At 41.3% G+C, this 17,002-nt stretch overlaps 1 protein-coding gene, 1 long non-coding RNA gene and 2 other non-coding genes across 4 annotated transcripts; 2 read left to right on the forward strand and 2 right to left on the reverse strand.

The window, feature by feature from the left end:
* Positions 1–937: 937 nt before the first annotated feature.
* Positions 938–1,010, reverse strand: trnar-ccu (transfer RNA arginine (anticodon CCU)). The gene has a single exon. It is a non-coding gene; the product is annotated as a tRNA-Arg (tRNA).
* Positions 1,011–2,226: 1,216 nt separating this feature from the next.
* trnal-caa (transfer RNA leucine (anticodon CAA)) lies at positions 2,227–2,298 on the reverse strand. The gene has a single exon. It is a non-coding gene; the product is annotated as a tRNA-Leu (tRNA).
* Positions 2,299–11,233: 8,935 nt separating this feature from the next.
* On the forward strand, positions 11,234–13,317 carry LOC143703903 (uncharacterized). The gene is made up of 6 exons (XM_077197379.1): positions 11,234–11,412; positions 11,946–12,041; positions 12,166–12,258; positions 12,357–12,422; positions 12,496–12,675; positions 13,014–13,317. The coding sequence occupies exons 1-6, from the start codon at positions 11,234–11,236 to the stop codon at positions 13,315–13,317; spliced, it is 918 nt and encodes a 305-aa protein (XP_077053494.1).
* A 204-nt stretch (positions 13,318–13,521) lies between these two features.
* LOC143703955 (uncharacterized) lies at positions 13,522–14,351 on the forward strand. The gene is made up of 4 exons (XR_013191501.1): positions 13,522–13,620; positions 13,741–13,934; positions 14,051–14,215; positions 14,306–14,351. It is a non-coding gene; the product is annotated as an uncharacterized LOC143703955 (long non-coding RNA).
* Positions 14,352–17,002: the final 2,651 nt, after the last annotated feature.

Genomic DNA, 17,002 nt, shown 5'->3' on the forward strand with positions numbered 1-17,002 from the left:
TGGGATAAAACATGTACATAAGTAAAGCAGTCTTAGCAGAGGATGGTTTCAATCCATCGACCTCTGGGTCATGGGCCCAGCACGCCTCCGCTGCGGCACTCTGCTGTAAACCAACCCAGATTGTTCTGAACGAACTAGCAGGATGTGGAAGTTGCTCTTTTTTTGGGATAAAACTGTGAAACACCTTGGCTTTAGTGACAACAACATCATTGGCATTTAAACAAGGCCAGCACACAAAGTAATCTGGATGAACGACTACTTCAACAGGCCACTGGGACACGATTCGCTTGCCCTACTAATTGTCCTTCAGGTAGCTTAGTCAATGACGCATTTGAACAGGGCACACACACACAAACTCACAGATTTTCTGAACGAACAAGCAGGATGTGGAAGATGCTCTTTGTTTGGGATAAAACATATACATAAGTGAAGCAGTCTTAGCAGAGGATGGTTTCGATCCATCGACCTCTGGGTTATGGGCCCAGCACGCTTCCGCTTCGCCACTCTGCTGTAAACCACCCCAGATGGGACTAGAACCCACAATCCCTGGCTTAGGAGGCCAGTGCCTTATCCATTAGGCCACCGGTGCTGTGAAAGACCTTGGCTTTAGTGACAACAACATCATTGGCATTTAAACAAGGCCAGCACACAAAGTAATCCGGATGAACAACTACTTCGACAGGCCACTGGGACACGATTTGCTTGCCCTACTATTTGTCTATCTCATTCACGTGGCTTAGTCAATGAGGAGTTTGAACAGGGCATGCACACACAAACACACAGATTTTCTGAAAGAACAAGCAGGATGTGGAAGTTGGTCTTTGATTGGGATAAAACATGTACATAAGTAAAGCAGTCTTAGGAGAGGATGGTTACGATCCATCGACCTCTGGGTTATGGGCCCAGCACGCTTCCGCTGCGCCACTCTGCTGTAAACCACCCCAGATGGGACTCGAACCCACAATCCCTGGCTTAGGAGGCCAGTGCCTTATCCATTAGGCCACCGGGGCTGTGAAAGACCTTGGCTTTAGTGACAACAACATCATTGGCATTTAAACAAGGCCAGCACACAAAGTAATCCGGATGAACGACTACTTCGACAGGCCATTGGGACAAGATTCGCTTGCCCTACTAATTGTCCTTCAGGTAGCTTAGTCAATGACGCATTTGAACAGGGTATACACACACAAACTCACAGATTTTCTGAAACGAACAAGCAGGATGTGGAAGTTGCTCTTTGTTTGGGATAAAACATGTACATAAGTGACAAAAACATCATTGGCATTGGAATACTTGCTCACTCGAATGTCACTTCACAGCGTCATCAGTAGCGCTCAAAGGATCTTCCCTTATGTTGTTGAAGCTTGTTTATTTAAGAAATTCATAATGAATAATAATAAAGCAAGATACCCTCCTGAAATATGTGAGATATGTGGTTTATATAAACTGCAAAGGTAAAGTATAAATTCAAATTATTATGACCCATGTCAAGGGGGAGGAGAATGTATACGTGCGTCACGTTTAGTCAATAAAACACTTCCGCATAGGATACACCTGTGTATCCTTGCTCATAACTCCTCTGAAAGCCTCCTCACTCCTCGATCCTCGACTCCTCGCGGTGCAATTAGAGAATTGAGATGTCCTTCAAGATGGCTGTGCTTGATTGGTTTCCGGGTCATAGGATGGAGGACGGAGGAGCGAGGAGACGAGGAAGGATATTGAGAAGTACCCACAGATTTTCTGAACGAACAAGCAGGATGTGGAAGTTGCTCTTTGTTTGGGATGAAACATGTCCATAAGTAAAGCATTCTTAGCAGAGGATGGTTTCAATCCATCCACCTCTGGGTTATGGGCCCAGCACGCTTCCGCTGCGCCACTCTGCTGTAATACACATCAGATCGGAAACGAACCCACAATTCCTGTCTTAGGAGGCCAGTGCCTTATCCATTAGGCCACCGGGGCTGTGAAAGACCTTGGCTTTAGTGACAACAACATCATTGGCATTTAAACAAGGCCAGCACACAAAGTAATCTGGATGAACGACTACTTCGACAGGCCACTGGGACACAATTCGCTTGCCCTACTAATTGTCCTTCAGGTAGCTTAGTCAATGACGCATTTGAACAGGGCACACACACACAAACTCACAGATTTTCTGAACGAACAAGCAGGATGTGGAAGTTGCTCTGTGTTTGGGATAAAACATGTACATAAGTACAGCAGTCTTAGCAGAGGATGGTTTCGATCCATCGACCTCTGGGTTTTGGGCCCAGCACGCTTCCGCTGCGCCACTCTGCTGTAATCCACATCAGATCGGAAACGAACCCACAATTCCTGTCTTAGGAGGCTAGTGCCTTATCCATTAGGCCACCGGGGCTGTGAAAGACCTTGGCTTTAGTGACAACAACGTCATTGGCATTTAAACAAGGCCAGCACACAAAGTAATCCGGATGAACAACTACTTCGACAGGCCACTGGGACACGATTTGCTTGCCCTACTATTTGTCTATCTCATTCACGTGGCTTAGTCAATGAGGAGTTTGAACAGGGCATGCACACACAAACACACAGATTTTCTGAAAGAACAAGCAGGATGTGGAAGTTGGTCTTTGATTGGGATAAAACATGTACATAAGTAAAGCAGTCTTAGCAGAGGATGGTTACGATCCATCGACCTCTGGGTTATGGGCCCAGCACGCTTCCGCTGCGCCACTCTGCTGTAAACCACCCCAGATGGGACTCGAACCCCAATCCCTGGCTTAGGAGGCCAGTGCCTTATCCATTAGGCCACCAGGGCTGTGAAAGACCTTGGCTTTAGTGACAACAACATCATTGGCATTTAAACAAGGCCAGCACACAAAGTAATCCGGATGAACGACTACTTCGACAGGCCATTAGGACAAGATTCGCTTGCCCTACTAATTGTCCTTCAGGTAGCTTAGTCAATGACGCATTTGAACAGGGTATACACACACAAACTCACAGATTTTCTGAAACGAACAAGCAGGATGTGGAAGTTGCTCTTTGTTTGGGATAAAACATGTACATAAGTGACAAAAACATCATTGGCATTGGAATACTTGCTCACTCGAATGTCACTTCACAGCGTCATCAGTAGCGCTCAAAGGATCTTCCCTTATGTTGTTGAAGCTTGTTTATTTAAGAAATTCATAATGAATAATAATAAAGCAAGATACCCTCCTGAAATATGTGAGATGTGTGGTTTATATAAACTGCAAAGGTAAAGTATAAATTCAAATTATTATGACCGATGTCAAGGGGGAGGAGAATGTATACGTGCGTCACGTTTAGTCAATAAAACACTTCCGCATAGGATACACCTGTGTATCCTTGCTCATAACTCCTCTGAAAGCCTCCTCACTCCTCGATCCTCGACTCCTCGCGGTGCAATTAGAGAATTGAGATGTCCTTCAAGATGGCTGTGCTTGATTGGTTTCCGGGTCATAGGATGGAGGACGGAGGAGCGAGGAGACGAGGAAGGATATTGAGAAGTACCCACAGATTTTCTGAACGAACAAGCAGGATGTGGAAGTTGCTCTTTGTTTGGGATGAAACATGTCCATAAGTAAAGCATTCTTATTAGAGGATGGTTTCGATCCATCGACCTCTGGGTTATGGGCCCAGCACGCTTCCGCTGCGCCACTCTGCTGTAATACACATCAGATCGGAAACGAACCCACAATTCCTGTCTTAGGAGGCCAGTGCCTTATCCATTAGGCCACCGGGGCTGTGAAAGACCTTGGCTTTAGTGACAACAACATCATTGGCATTTAAACAAGGCCAGCACACAAAGTAATCCGGATGAACAACTACTTCGACAGGCCACTGGGACACGATTCGCTTGCCCTACTAATTGTCCATCTCATTCAGGTGCCTTATTCAATGAGGAGTTTGAACAGGGCATGCAGACACAAACACACAGATTTTCTGAACGAACCAGCAGGATGTGGAAGTTGGTCTTTGATTGGGATAAAACATGTACATAAGTAAAGCAGTCTTAGCAGAGGATGGTTTCGATCCATCGACCTCTGGGTAATGGGCCCAGCACGCTTCCGCTGCACCACTCTGCTGTAAACCACCCCAGATGGGACTCGAACCCACAATCCCTGGCTTAGGAGGCCAGTGCCTTATTTATTTTTTTTTTTTTATTTTTTTTTTTTTTTATACATTTACAACCAATCATCTACAAGCAATAAGTAGGAAAATCAGCAGAGAAGAAATTTGCACACCTCTAGTAATGTCACAATGAAAGAGCAAAAGGTGTGGACCAATAAAAACAGACAGAATGCGGAGACCACAACCACAGCCTACAGAATCTGCCTGAACCGATCCTCGAAATCCAGAGAGAGAATGTCACGTGAACCTTGTCCTTGTGAAAAATATCATGATGCCATTTAAAATATACAAAATAAAAGTAAAAATTAAAATTAAAAATCCAAATCACTTTCAGGTACATTCCATGCTAGATCTTTTAAAACTTTAGAAACCCTTGGAGTAAAAACAACATAAAAGCTTTGCAACATTTTTTCATACTTAAAATACCAATACAATCCTTCAATATATCTTTCTGTTCTCCTTTTAAGAACATTCCAAACATCAAGCACGATTTGCTTGCCCTACTATTTGTCTATCTCATTCACGTGGCTTAGTCAATGAGGAGTTTGAACAGGGCATGCACACACAAACACACAGATTTTCTGAACGAACAAGCAGGATGTGGAAGTTGCTCTTTGTTTGGGACAACACATTGGCATTTAAACAAGGCCAGCACACAAAGTAATTCGGATGAACAACTACTTCGACAGGCCACTGGACAACGATTCGCTTGCCCTACTAATGGTCCATCTCATTCATGTGGCTTAGTCAATGAGGAGTTTGAACAGGGCAAACACACAGATTTTCTGAACGAAGAAGCAGGATGTGGAAGTTGCTCTTTGTTTGGGATAAAACATGTACATAAGTAAAGCAGTCTTAACAGAGGACGGTTACTCTTCAGCATTAGTCGGTGAACTGGAAGGGGTTTGTCCTAGGATTTCTTGAGCAGTGGCATCTATGAGCTCCTGCCTGGTGTGGTACACCTTGTCATCCCTGCTGATCAACATTGGTGAGGTAACCGTTATTCCACAGAAGGTGGCCTTCCGGAATTCTTGTCTGTCCTCAAATGGCTCGGTGCTGGGTCTTTCTGGCCAGGTGGCTGGGTTCTGGAGAAGGAAGGGAGGTCCTTGAGACCATCGGTTGGGATCTATTAGGGCCTCCAGGGTCTTCCCTCTCGTCAAATAATCAGCAGGATTGTTCGCCGAGTCCACGTAGCGCCAAGTGCACTTCTCTGTTAACTCCTGTATCTCCGCTATTCTGGCGCCCACGAAGACCTTGTAGCGGCAAGACTGGGAGTGTAGTCAGGTTAGTACTGTAGTGGAGTCTGACCACAACACAGTTCGAGCCATTGCAAGGTAAGTTCCCTCTCAAGGACACGAGCCAGCTGCGCTGCAACCAGTGCTCCACAAAGCTCCAGGCGTGGTATGGAATGCAGACGTCTTGGAGCTACTCGTGAACAAGCAAGGATAAAAGACAGGTAGATCTGGCCTTCCTTGTTCTCAGTTCTCATGTAGGCTACAGCTCCATAAGCTTGCTCAGAGGCATCTGCGAAGATGTGCACCTCACGGATGGCACCCTCAAGGTTGGCGTCTGCAGGAACATATCTACGTGGAAAGGTAAGGAAAGGTAAGTCAAGTCAAGTCAAGTCACCTTTATTTATATAGCGCTTTTTACAATACAGATTGTATCAAAGCAGCTTCACAGTGATAACATGAAAATAGTATAACAGAGTTTGTTTCTAAAAGAAAATTGAGTCAACGTCCACCTTAAGTAAGGCAGATCAATAATATTATTGAATATTAAATGTCCCCAACTAAGCAAGCCAAAAGCCAAGGCAACAGTGGCAAGGAACCAAAACTCCATCAGGTGACAGAATGGAGAAAAAAACCTTGGGAGAAACCAGACTCAGTCGGAGGGCCAGTTCTCCTCTGGCCAACGAAGGAACAGTGCATGATTTATGATTCGGGCAGCATTACAAGGCAGATTGGATCGGAACATTTAGAATATTTATCCATTTCCATCTTTTGGAAGTCCAAGTAATCACGCCGGTGTTGAGACGAGCTGTTGAGGATCAGTGCCGTCCACCATAGAGGGTCCATATCGCCGGTGTTGAGTCTTCTCTTCACAGGCTTTGTGATTGGGGTATCTGAAGTCTCCGTGAAAGGCTGGATACAAACTGGAGCTGACGAACGCCGTTTTTCTCGGGACTCGCATCCCGAGATAACAGCAGAAAAGCAAAAAGGGAAAATAATTAGCGTAGCTGCTGTTCATAATGATTTCCATAACACGGGCGTAAATGATAGAAAACATGAAGACAGTGATTCTTGCGTCCCAGAGTCACCCCCCTCCGTCCCCCACTCAACTCAGCCCTGCTTACTGACCTCTACATCCCTCCTGCTGCTGAGACCCAACCACAATCTCACAATCTCTCCGCAGCCCAACCATACGCGCCGACCCGTTTGACTAAGGCTGTCGAGCCCCACTGTCGTCGTTAAAGCAGGTTCAGTGGCAACGGTTCCGTATGGCATACCACCTACCGCAAAACACAATATCTACCCAACCACCCGTCATTCACGCAATAAAGCTCTTTCTGATTCTGATTCTGATTCTGATATACACAGGAACGTAATGACTGTAAATACTATGCAACCTATACAAATAACCTACAGACTCTTCAAGTTTTATAATATTAAATGCATTTGATCTGATTCACTTTTAGCTGATTCACTTTTAGCTTCGGACCAAGGCTGTATCTCAGTACTAGTTTTACTTGATCTTAGTGCTGCGTTCGATACTATAGATCACACAATACTCTTAGATCGACTACAAAATTACACTGGTGTTCAAGGACAAGCATTAAGCTGGTTCAGGTCATACTTATCTGACCGCTACCATTTCGTCTACTTAAATGGAGAAAAATCGATTATAACTTCGGCAAACTATGGAGTGCCGCAGGGATCTGTGTTAGGCCCTTTATTATTCTCAATATATATGCTGCCACTTGGTAATATTCTAAGGAAACATGGAATTAGTTTCCATTGTTATGCTGATGACACTCAAATATATATTTCCTCACGGCCAGATGAATACGCTAAATTATCCAAATTGACAGACTGTGTTAAAGATATAAAAGATTGGATGACGCATAATTTTCTTTTATTAAATCCAGACAAGACAGAGGTAATACTTATCGGTTCTAAAAACCGTCCACAAAACCTTTCACAGCACGACTTTAACATAGTAGGATGCCCTGTTACTCTATCCGCTACAGTAAAAGACCTGGGTGTTACATTAGACTGCAACCTGTCTTTTGAAAAGCATATTTCATATGTTACAAAAACAGCCTTTTTCCACCTTAGAAACATTGCTAAGCTACGTAATATGCTATCAGTCTCTGATGCAGAAAAGTTAGTTCATGCATTCATGACCTCGAGACTAGATTACTGTAATGCTTTATTAGCTGGTTGTCCTGCATCTTCAATAAACAAGCTACAGTTAGTCCAAAATGCAGCCGCTAGAGTTCTTACTAGATTAAGAAAATATGATCATATAACACCGATTTTATCATCACTTCATTGGTTACCTATAAAGTTCCGTATTAATTACAAGGTATTGCTTTTGACTTATAAAGCTCTAAATGGTTTAGCTCCAGTCTATTTAACGGATCTTCTATCGCCTTACAATCCATCGCGCTCTTTAAGATCACTAGATTCGAGGTTTCTGGTCATTCCTAGGATATCCAGATCCACCAAAGGAGGCAGAGCATTTTCACATTTAGCTCCGAAGCTCTGGAATAGCCTTCCTGATATTGTTCGTTGCTCAGACTCGCTCTCCCAGTTTAAAACTAGACTGAAGACGCATCTATTTAGCCAGGCATTCATATAAATTTTTTATCTTACAGTTACTGTAAATTCGGCCTCTAGTTCATAAACGCCAGAGGAGAACTGGCCCCCGACTGAGCCTGGGTTCTCCCAAGGTTTTTTTTCTCCATTGGGTCACCTGATGGGGTGTTAGGACACCATTAGGTCACTGGATGGAGTTTTTCGGTTCCTTGCCACTGTTGCCTTTGGCTTGCTCAGTTGGGGATATTCAAATTAATTAACCAATCATACCATTGATCAGCTCTACCAAACTTGGATGTCTTTTTTCCAGTAATAAACAAACATTAAGTTGTTTTGATTGATACTGTGAAGCAGCTTTGATACAATCTGTATTGTGAAAAGCGCTATATAAATATATTTGACTTGACTTGACTTGACTTGATTCAGCAGTGGTATAAAAGGTAAGCATTATGTAAATGCTTGGCTAAAGAGATGCGTCTTTAATCTAGTTTTAAACTGGGACAGCGAGTCAGAGCCTCGAACAATATCAGGAAGGCTATTCCAGAGTTTAGGAGCTAAATGTGAGAACGCCCTCCCTCCTCTAGTGGACTTAGATATCCTAGGAATGACCAGAAGCCTCGAATTTAGTGATCTTAAAGAACGCGATGGATTGTAGGGCGATAGAAGGTCCATTAAATACACAGGAGCTAAACCATTTAGGGCTTTATAGGTCAGTAATAGTACTTTGTAATTGATACGGAATTTGATAGGTAACCAGTGTAGAGATGATAAAATTGGTGTTATATGATCATATTTTCTTGACCTAGTAAGAACTCTAGCAGCTGCATTTTTCACTAACTGTAGCTTGTTTATTGAGGATGCAGGACAGCCAGCTAATAAAGCATTACAATAATCTAGTCTCGAGGTCATGAATGCATGAACTAACTTTTCTACATCAGAAACAGATAGCATGTTACGTAGCTTTGTAATGTTTCTAAGGTGGAAAAAGGCTGTTCTTGTAACATATGAAATATGATTTTCGAAAGACAAGTTGCGGTCTAGTATAACACCCAGGTCTTTTACTGTAGTGGATAAAGTAACAGGACATCCTTCTATATTAAAGTTGTATTGTAAGTGAGTTTGTGGGTAGTTTTTTGGACCAATAAGTAATACCTCTGAATTTGTTGTTTTATCTGAATTTAGTAGCAGGAAATTACGCGTCATCCAGCATTTTATATCTTTGAGACACTCTGTCAAATTTGATAAGTTAGTGTTTTCATCTGGCCGTGATGAAATATATAATTGAGTGTCATCAGCATAACAGTGGAAATTAATTCCATGTTTTCTTATAATATTACCAAGTGGGAGCATATATATTGAGAATAGCAGAGGGCCTAACACCGATCCTTGCGGCACTCCATAGTCTACTGACGTTATCTTCGATTTTTCCCCATTTAAACAGACAAAATGGTAACGGTCTGATAAGTACGATCTAAACCAGCTTAATGCCTGTCCCTGAACACCAGTGTAGTTTTGTAGTCGATCCAGGAGTATTTTATGATCGATAGTGTCGAACGCAGCGCTAAGATCGAGTAGAACTAGTATTGAGATACAGCCTTGGTCAGAAGCTAAAAGTAAATCATTTGTAATTTTAACTAGCGCAGTTTCTGTGCTATGATGCGGTCTGAATCCTGACTGGAATTTTTCATATATCTCATTTTCTTGCAAGAAAGAGCACAATTGAGCGGACACAATTTTTTCTAGTATTTTAGACATAAATGGAAGATTTGAAATGGGTCTGTAATTTGCTAAGTTATTTGGGTCTAATTGCGGTTTCTTAATGAGAGGTTGTATTAATGCCAGCTTGAATATTCTTGGAACATGACCTAAAAATAAAGACGAGTTAATTATATTGAGAAGAGGCTCTTCCACTACAGGTAACACTTCTTTCAGTAGTTTAGTGGGTATTGGATCTAATAAACATGTTGTTGGTTTCGATGCAATGATAAGTTTATTTAGCTCTTCCTGTCCTATAGTTGTAAAGCAGTGTAGTTGTTCCAGAGGGGCGATAATTGAGGCTGAATCATAAGACACCATAAAAGAGTGTACATTTACAATTGTGTTACGGATTCTTTCTATTTTCTCATTAAAGTAGTTCATAAAATCATTACTACTATACTGTAACGGAATATTTTGCTCTGGTGATGTGTGTATATTTGTTAGTCTAGCCACGGTGTTGAATAAAAACCTTGGATTATTTTGGTTATTTTCTATTAGTTTGTGGAGATGCTCAGCCCTGGCTGCTTTTAGAGCCTTTTTATAACGTGACATACTGTCTTTCCACGCGATTCTAAAGACCTCTCAATTAGTTTGTTTCCATTTACGCTCTAAATTACGAGTTTCTCTCCTGATAACATGCGTAGCACTATTGTACCAAGGTGCTTTAGTTTTCTCTCTAACCTTTTTTGATCTAATTGGTGCAACAATATCTAATGTACTAGAGAAAATGGTGCTCAAACTGCTAGTCATTTCCTCTAGTTCATCTGTTTGTTTGGGTTCACTGAGCAGCTGAGATAGATCAGGTAAGCTATTTGAGAATCTATCTATAGTGGTTGGAAGGATTGTTCTGCCTGGTCTATAACGTGGCGCAACATGACAAATTTCAGCAGTATGTATTATACAAGATACCATGTAATGATCAGTGAGATTGTCACTTTGCGGTATAATATCTATATCAGTTGGATTGGTTCCATATGATATAATTAAGTCTAGTGTATGATTTAGACGATGAGTGGGACCACTGACGTTTTGCTTGACCCCAAAAGAGTTTAATAAATCTGTAAACGCAGTCCCTAACGCATCATTTGTGTTATCTACGTGTATGTTAAAATCTCCAACAATTATTGCTTTATCGGTAATGACCAATAGATCTGAGAGAAACTCTGCAAACTCTTTTAGGAAATCAGCATAGGGCCCTGGAGGTCTATATACAGTAGCCAAGGCTAGAGATAATAGGGATTTCTTCCTTACATCTAAGAGCGTAATATTTAGTACAAGTACTTCAAACGAATTAAACCTGTGACCTGTTTCCTGAGTAACATTAAAGGTAAAGCGGAGGATTTTCTTTTTCCGGGTGGGTAGTCTAAACTATTGGTCCACCTAAGTGTCAATCATTCTGGTTATATGTTTACGTAAGGCCGTCGTACGTGCTCGTCCCTATGTATTTTTAGCTTTCTGCGCATGCACACTTTCAGGTGTATTATGTGTGAGTTACGGTTTCAGCTATTCCTTTGAAAATGGCTGAGGGTCGAAAAAGAAAAAGTGTACACGAAGTGTATGAAAAGAAGAGACAGGCCGCTGAACATCGAAACAAGACCAGAGTGATTTTGGGTGAACATTTCACACGCTGGCGTGCACTAAAAACACAGGTTGGGCTTCCCACTGATGCCGCATTGGCGAAGATTCTACTAGACAGGTAAAGTTTGTCATGCTATTTGCAGAAATCCATTTAAAATCACTGCTAGTAAAAGGTAAGCTATGATTAGCGATGCTAGCCCTGGCACAAGTCATGCACCGCGTAGACACGGTAAACATCTCAATTTGTCTAAAGTAGCCTTATGACCAAATGGTAAATGGTATCATGCTGAAATATTCTAAAACCTTGTGTGTTCATTTTCGATAATTCCACCATAGTATTTATTACACAAATGCAACAAGCTACTTCTCCATTGCATATCATGTCTTGAGTCCTCGGTCACTCAATCGATCAGTATAATAAGTAAATAAAACACGGAAGGGCATTTGACATTTTGTCTTGCATGAATGTTTTTGAGTTAGTTTATAATTTGCAACATAATTGTGCCACCAAACGTGACTACCCAAATTTGGATGCCCTTCCAAACAATCTACTTTGATGCATATCTGTGCATTAAAATATAAAATATGTTTTATGCTTGTACTTTGTTAGAACAAACAACTAACGTGTGTATAATTCAATATTTGTTAAAGCTATGATAAAATAACATCCACTCCGCTGACACACACTCAATGGGCCCGACCCCAGCCACCAGCTGTGTCCACAATTGAGGAGTCACTGTCTGATCGGTAAGTTATTATCATATTTATCATCAAGGTAAATTATTTACAGTAGAAACTAAGTCTTGTATTTGTGACTGTTCCAACAAGGATTAGCAACAGATTCTATCTTCTATATGTGTGTAATTTATAGAGAAGCAGATTTCTCTGTGAAGGGAATTGAGAAAATGGCCAGCAGTAGTAGCAGTGAGGAAGAAAGAAGAACTGTTTCACAAGAGAAAGCAAGGTAAATACAATTGTAGATTTCTGAGAAGATACCTTTTTCTTTTTAAACTTTAGTTGTTTTTGCTTTATATTGGGTAATTTACTGAATATTTTTTCTAGGTCCTCAACTAGTGTAAATGCAGTTGAGATTGATGAATATGCCTTCAACAATCTACAAAATTCAATGTAAGTTTTACTGTTTTAGGGTCTTTATTTGTGATGGTACTGAAAGGGGCACTAAAATAACTTCATTCAAAAGGATTGACTGGGATGATGACACATGGGATGAAACTTGGACTCCGGATACAGAGACACAATCACAGTCATCCACAGAAGAAGATGAGACCGAGGAGGTTGAGCTCTCAGAAGAACACGAGACCTGGGAAACCTCCGCTGACGTGGATGAAGCAGAAAATCTGGATCCGCAAATTGTCATTAGGTATGTGTATTATTATTATTATTATTATAATTATTATTTATCATTTTGTAAATGGAAAGACTGTGATGCTTGTACATTTTGTTCAATATAGTGTATGATTTTCATTGCGGCTAAACCTTTGTTGCATGTCCAAAAGACCTTCTTCCTGCAATCAGTCTCCGAAAGCAATACAGATGCGAAAACCACGGAACTGCTAGGGTTATCAACTATATGTAAAAACCCATTGTAGGTGTTGGTGTGGAAAGCTACCAGACTAATGTTAATTCGGACCAGAGTGGCTGGCAGAAGCTTTTGTTTACCGGGTGATGTGTGAAATATATTTTTCTTTACATTTGCAGGTCTGGTGTTGCTCTCCCAAATGGAATGTCGCTAGAGGATTATCCTGTCTTTGGCCTTGATGAGACTGTGCACGATGATCCGGAAGATAAGGAAGATGAAAGCCATGAATTTACTACTCCACCTGACGCACCTATGGTCCTCACAGAGGAAGACGTCATCGGTCGTCCCGCATCCATAGTCTATCATGACGTTATAAAGATGCTGCTAGACTTCCTTATTCTTCCAATTGAAAAATGCACAGTGAAGGATTCCATCACAAAGGCACTTTATTACTTCAATAAAAAAAAGTGTGCTGTTCAATGAATAATAATACTACTTTGATGTTTTACAGACAGTGGCCAATACAAAGACTGCGGTGTGAAACACAGCCTGGATATCTGGCATGGTGCAAAGAACCTTAGTAAAAAGATTCTGGCTGCATGTATACTGTTATTGATATGTGTTTATCCTCTGGTATTATTTTATTATTTAATTATTTTATACCTATACAATTTTTTTTAGGCCGGACATTAGAAGGACTGTTCCCTGCTTCTGAGTTGGAACAGAGACATTTGCAACCACTTTTGGTACAGCTGTAAGGAAGCAGAAACGTTTGAAGCTTTCAACGTAAGTTTTTATTTACTGTATATTTTACTAAGCAATTAGAGTAAACTAATGTGTAAAGGAGGTTTGTCAAATGTTTTTTGTATTACACATGATTTACAATTCATAAATGTTTTATTACAGGATCTGTGGACAGGTGTTCTGCATCATGTGACTGGCGTACATGAGTGGTACTTTGGGGCCTGTCGACATGGGTCTTTGGAGGAAGACAGGAATAAAGACTGGATTCCAAAGGGCTCTGCAGCACACGAAAGACTCCAAAAGATCGTTTATGACGCACGCTGGTTGAAAAACATACCCAAGTATCTCACTTTCAGGTAGACATTTTAGGAATGCAATTATGTTATAAACCACCAAAATGCTGCTTTATCAAATTTTCATAAATGCCGGTTTCAAATATTGTCTTATTTGTTCCTTTATTGTTTGTTTATAGATCGACCTCAGACCTGGAGTCATTCCATAACCATATTCTTATGTATGCCTCAAAGCGCTTCTGCTTCAAACCACCAGTGTACTATGCTCGGACCCTGTTGGCAGGGCTTGATTATAACTACCACCTAAACCGAGGAGCACGAACAAATGCTGATGGCTCACATCAGTAAGTTTCTTATAACTGTTTACCTACACTAGATAATTGATTCTATGCATGCAATGGCAATATTGACATGTTTTTGTTTACACCTCTGAGGTACGGCAAAATTTTTAACAAAAAATCTAAGATGTGGCGGCTGTACATCATCAAGAATCCAAAAACCTACAAGTACATCCCAGATCTACAGAGTGCCATTCTCCATTCAAGACTGTTGGCTCCTAAGAGGATGACAGGAAAGCAGCCTCTTACACTTGATGATCCACGAAGGCTGGGGCTGTTGTCTGGTGGGCCTGCCCCAACAGTACAACAATTGAAGGAAAAGAAAGACCGCCGAGGACTAGGTGAGTTGTATTCAAGTCAAGTGCCTTATTTTGTTTAATTAAAACCTCTACAGTGTACACTGCTGTTACATAGGATAGAATTATTTTAAAAAGGTATATCTTTTTATACCTATAAAGTCCTAATGATATGTAAACCTATGTTTTTTTTACAGGTCAACCATCTCACACATATAAAGGGGGCCGTATCTATACTTTTTACATTTCCCCTGTTCACATTGTGCCATATCTGACATTTTCTGGTGAATGTATGCCATGTATAAAAGAACGGTATATAATTTATACATTAGAGCTAATAAAATACAAAATGTGCAAAACATTTATTCGTATTTATGGTTTTCTAAGGGGTAAATTTTATTTATAATGGCACATGTAAGTTATAAACAGTTATCACATACAATCTACATAAACTATTGTACTTTGTGAACTTTCTAAAGCCACTTACAAATATTTTATAGAAGTATGGGAAACTCATATGAAGTACATGAAGAGACTTTATTATCAGCATATCAACAAAGGTAAATGGTGCAAAATTTTTGTGTCAAATACACACATGTATTGATCCAGCTAATTTTACTGTGCAAGTATAGCTCCTGAGATATCTTAGAATAAACAGCAATTAAGAAGATTTATTGTGAGTACACAATAGGTTTAGACTCTGGCCGGAATAAAGCCTACGTAATTGCCATGAGGATCCGGGAAACGATCTCTAATTTTCCACACACAGCATGAAGCTATAACAATTCTATATCCTGGTCCCAGAACACCGTATTGCCAGACAACAAAGTTCCTATATGCAGCATAGCGGAACTGTCTGTGACTTTCTCCCGTATCCTGGATGTCCACCTCTGCCCTAAGGTCATTCCAGATTCGCCTGGCCAGTCTCAGTACAACCTCTTGCAAGATGTACAGCTCCATGTGTGGCAACAGTGATGTGCAGTTTTGTGGTTGTTGTTGACAGCATTTCTGTTCCAGCAGTGTTGCCATATTTCTGCAGTTTCTACAGACACACCAGCTGGGTGCCTGTGGATGAGGAGGTCCTGGTTGAGGGGGATCAGGGGTGAGACTCATGAGGTCAAAGATGAGACTAGGTTCACGAGTGAGGCATCTTTGTAGAAGTTGTTGGCACTCATCTATTGTCAGACTCTTTATCCTATCCTGTTAAAACAAAATCACACTTAGACGATGTTCTTATTAGCCCTTTGACACATACAACTTTCGCATAAACCATCTAACAGGCAAAATGAATTCATGTGTGCAAGCTTTATTCTAATAAAATGAATAAGGCAGTACTTTCATTAAACTTTTTAGTGTTTTCACTGTTGCACACTGTCTGTCTCGCAATGTATGAGGGAGCATTACAATAACAAAAGGAAAGATCACGTCTCACACTGTCTGTCTGACCCCTTGAACCAGAAATGTTACAATGACAATAGTAGTGCTTGAACTAAAAGAGTTTGTAAGTTAGCGTTAGACGTATTCTGCAAAAAAAATGACAAGTTAGCTGTCATGTATGTACACATACCTGCTCAATTGCCATCCTCTTTTTATGAAGCTCTTCAACCCTTTTGAAGTCCTCCCGTGACAGGTCAGCGAGCAGACTGCCACGGCCTCTAGCCCGACCGCTGCCTCCCCCTCTCCCACGGCCGCCTTCTCCACGCTCTCGGCTGGTGCTGGCTCTTGCGCCCCTGCCCCGACCTTGTCTCCCTCGGCCTCTAGCCCGACCGCTGCCTCCCCCTCTCCCACGGCCGCCTTCTCCACGCTCTCGGCTGGTGCTGGCTCTTGCGCCCCTGCCCCGACCTTGTCTCCCTCGGCCTCTAGCCCGACCGCTGCCTCCCCCTCTCCCACGGCCGCCTTCTCCACGCTCTCGGCTGGTGCTGGCTCTTGCGCCCCTGCCCCGACCTTGTCTCCCTCGGCCTCTAGGCGCACCCTCCCTCCTGCATCTTGGTCGGGATGAACAGGGCACGGGCTCGTTGTCAATATCAGATCCCACAAGATTCTCTTCTTGAAAGCTCTAAACGCAACAGCAATAAAATTTAAAAAAAAAATGATGATAGACAATATAGTACTATATTGCAATTAAGTCCCCCAGACTTTCTAAAATGGTGGTTCACCAAAACTGCTTTTCATAGTAATTTGGTATGTCCTATTACAATAAATATAATATTCATAAAATGTCTAATTTCTAAATATTGAACAATTTTTTTCAGGCAATATTGTAAATTTAATTGTTACTTTCTTGTGAAAATATATTTCTCAAATTAAATATATTTAATAAAAACTGACTATAAAGTGATGTCCCTCAGTCTGAACATCAGGCCAACTATTCTCCATAATAATTTAGACTAAATCATTAATTAATAAGATGCCCATTTGTGATTTAATGGAAATGACATCATTCAGGCTCCTTTAGCAGTGCAGAAGATGGTAAGTAAAGTATCATAGTTTCTATTCA

The sequence above is a fragment of the Siphateles boraxobius genome, unplaced genomic scaffold (genome assembly GCF_051911475.1).
Source record: "Siphateles boraxobius isolate OS27281-9 unplaced genomic scaffold, OSU_SipBor_1 39, whole genome shotgun sequence".
Lineage (NCBI taxonomy): Eukaryota > Metazoa > Chordata > Actinopteri > Cypriniformes > Leuciscidae > Siphateles > Siphateles boraxobius.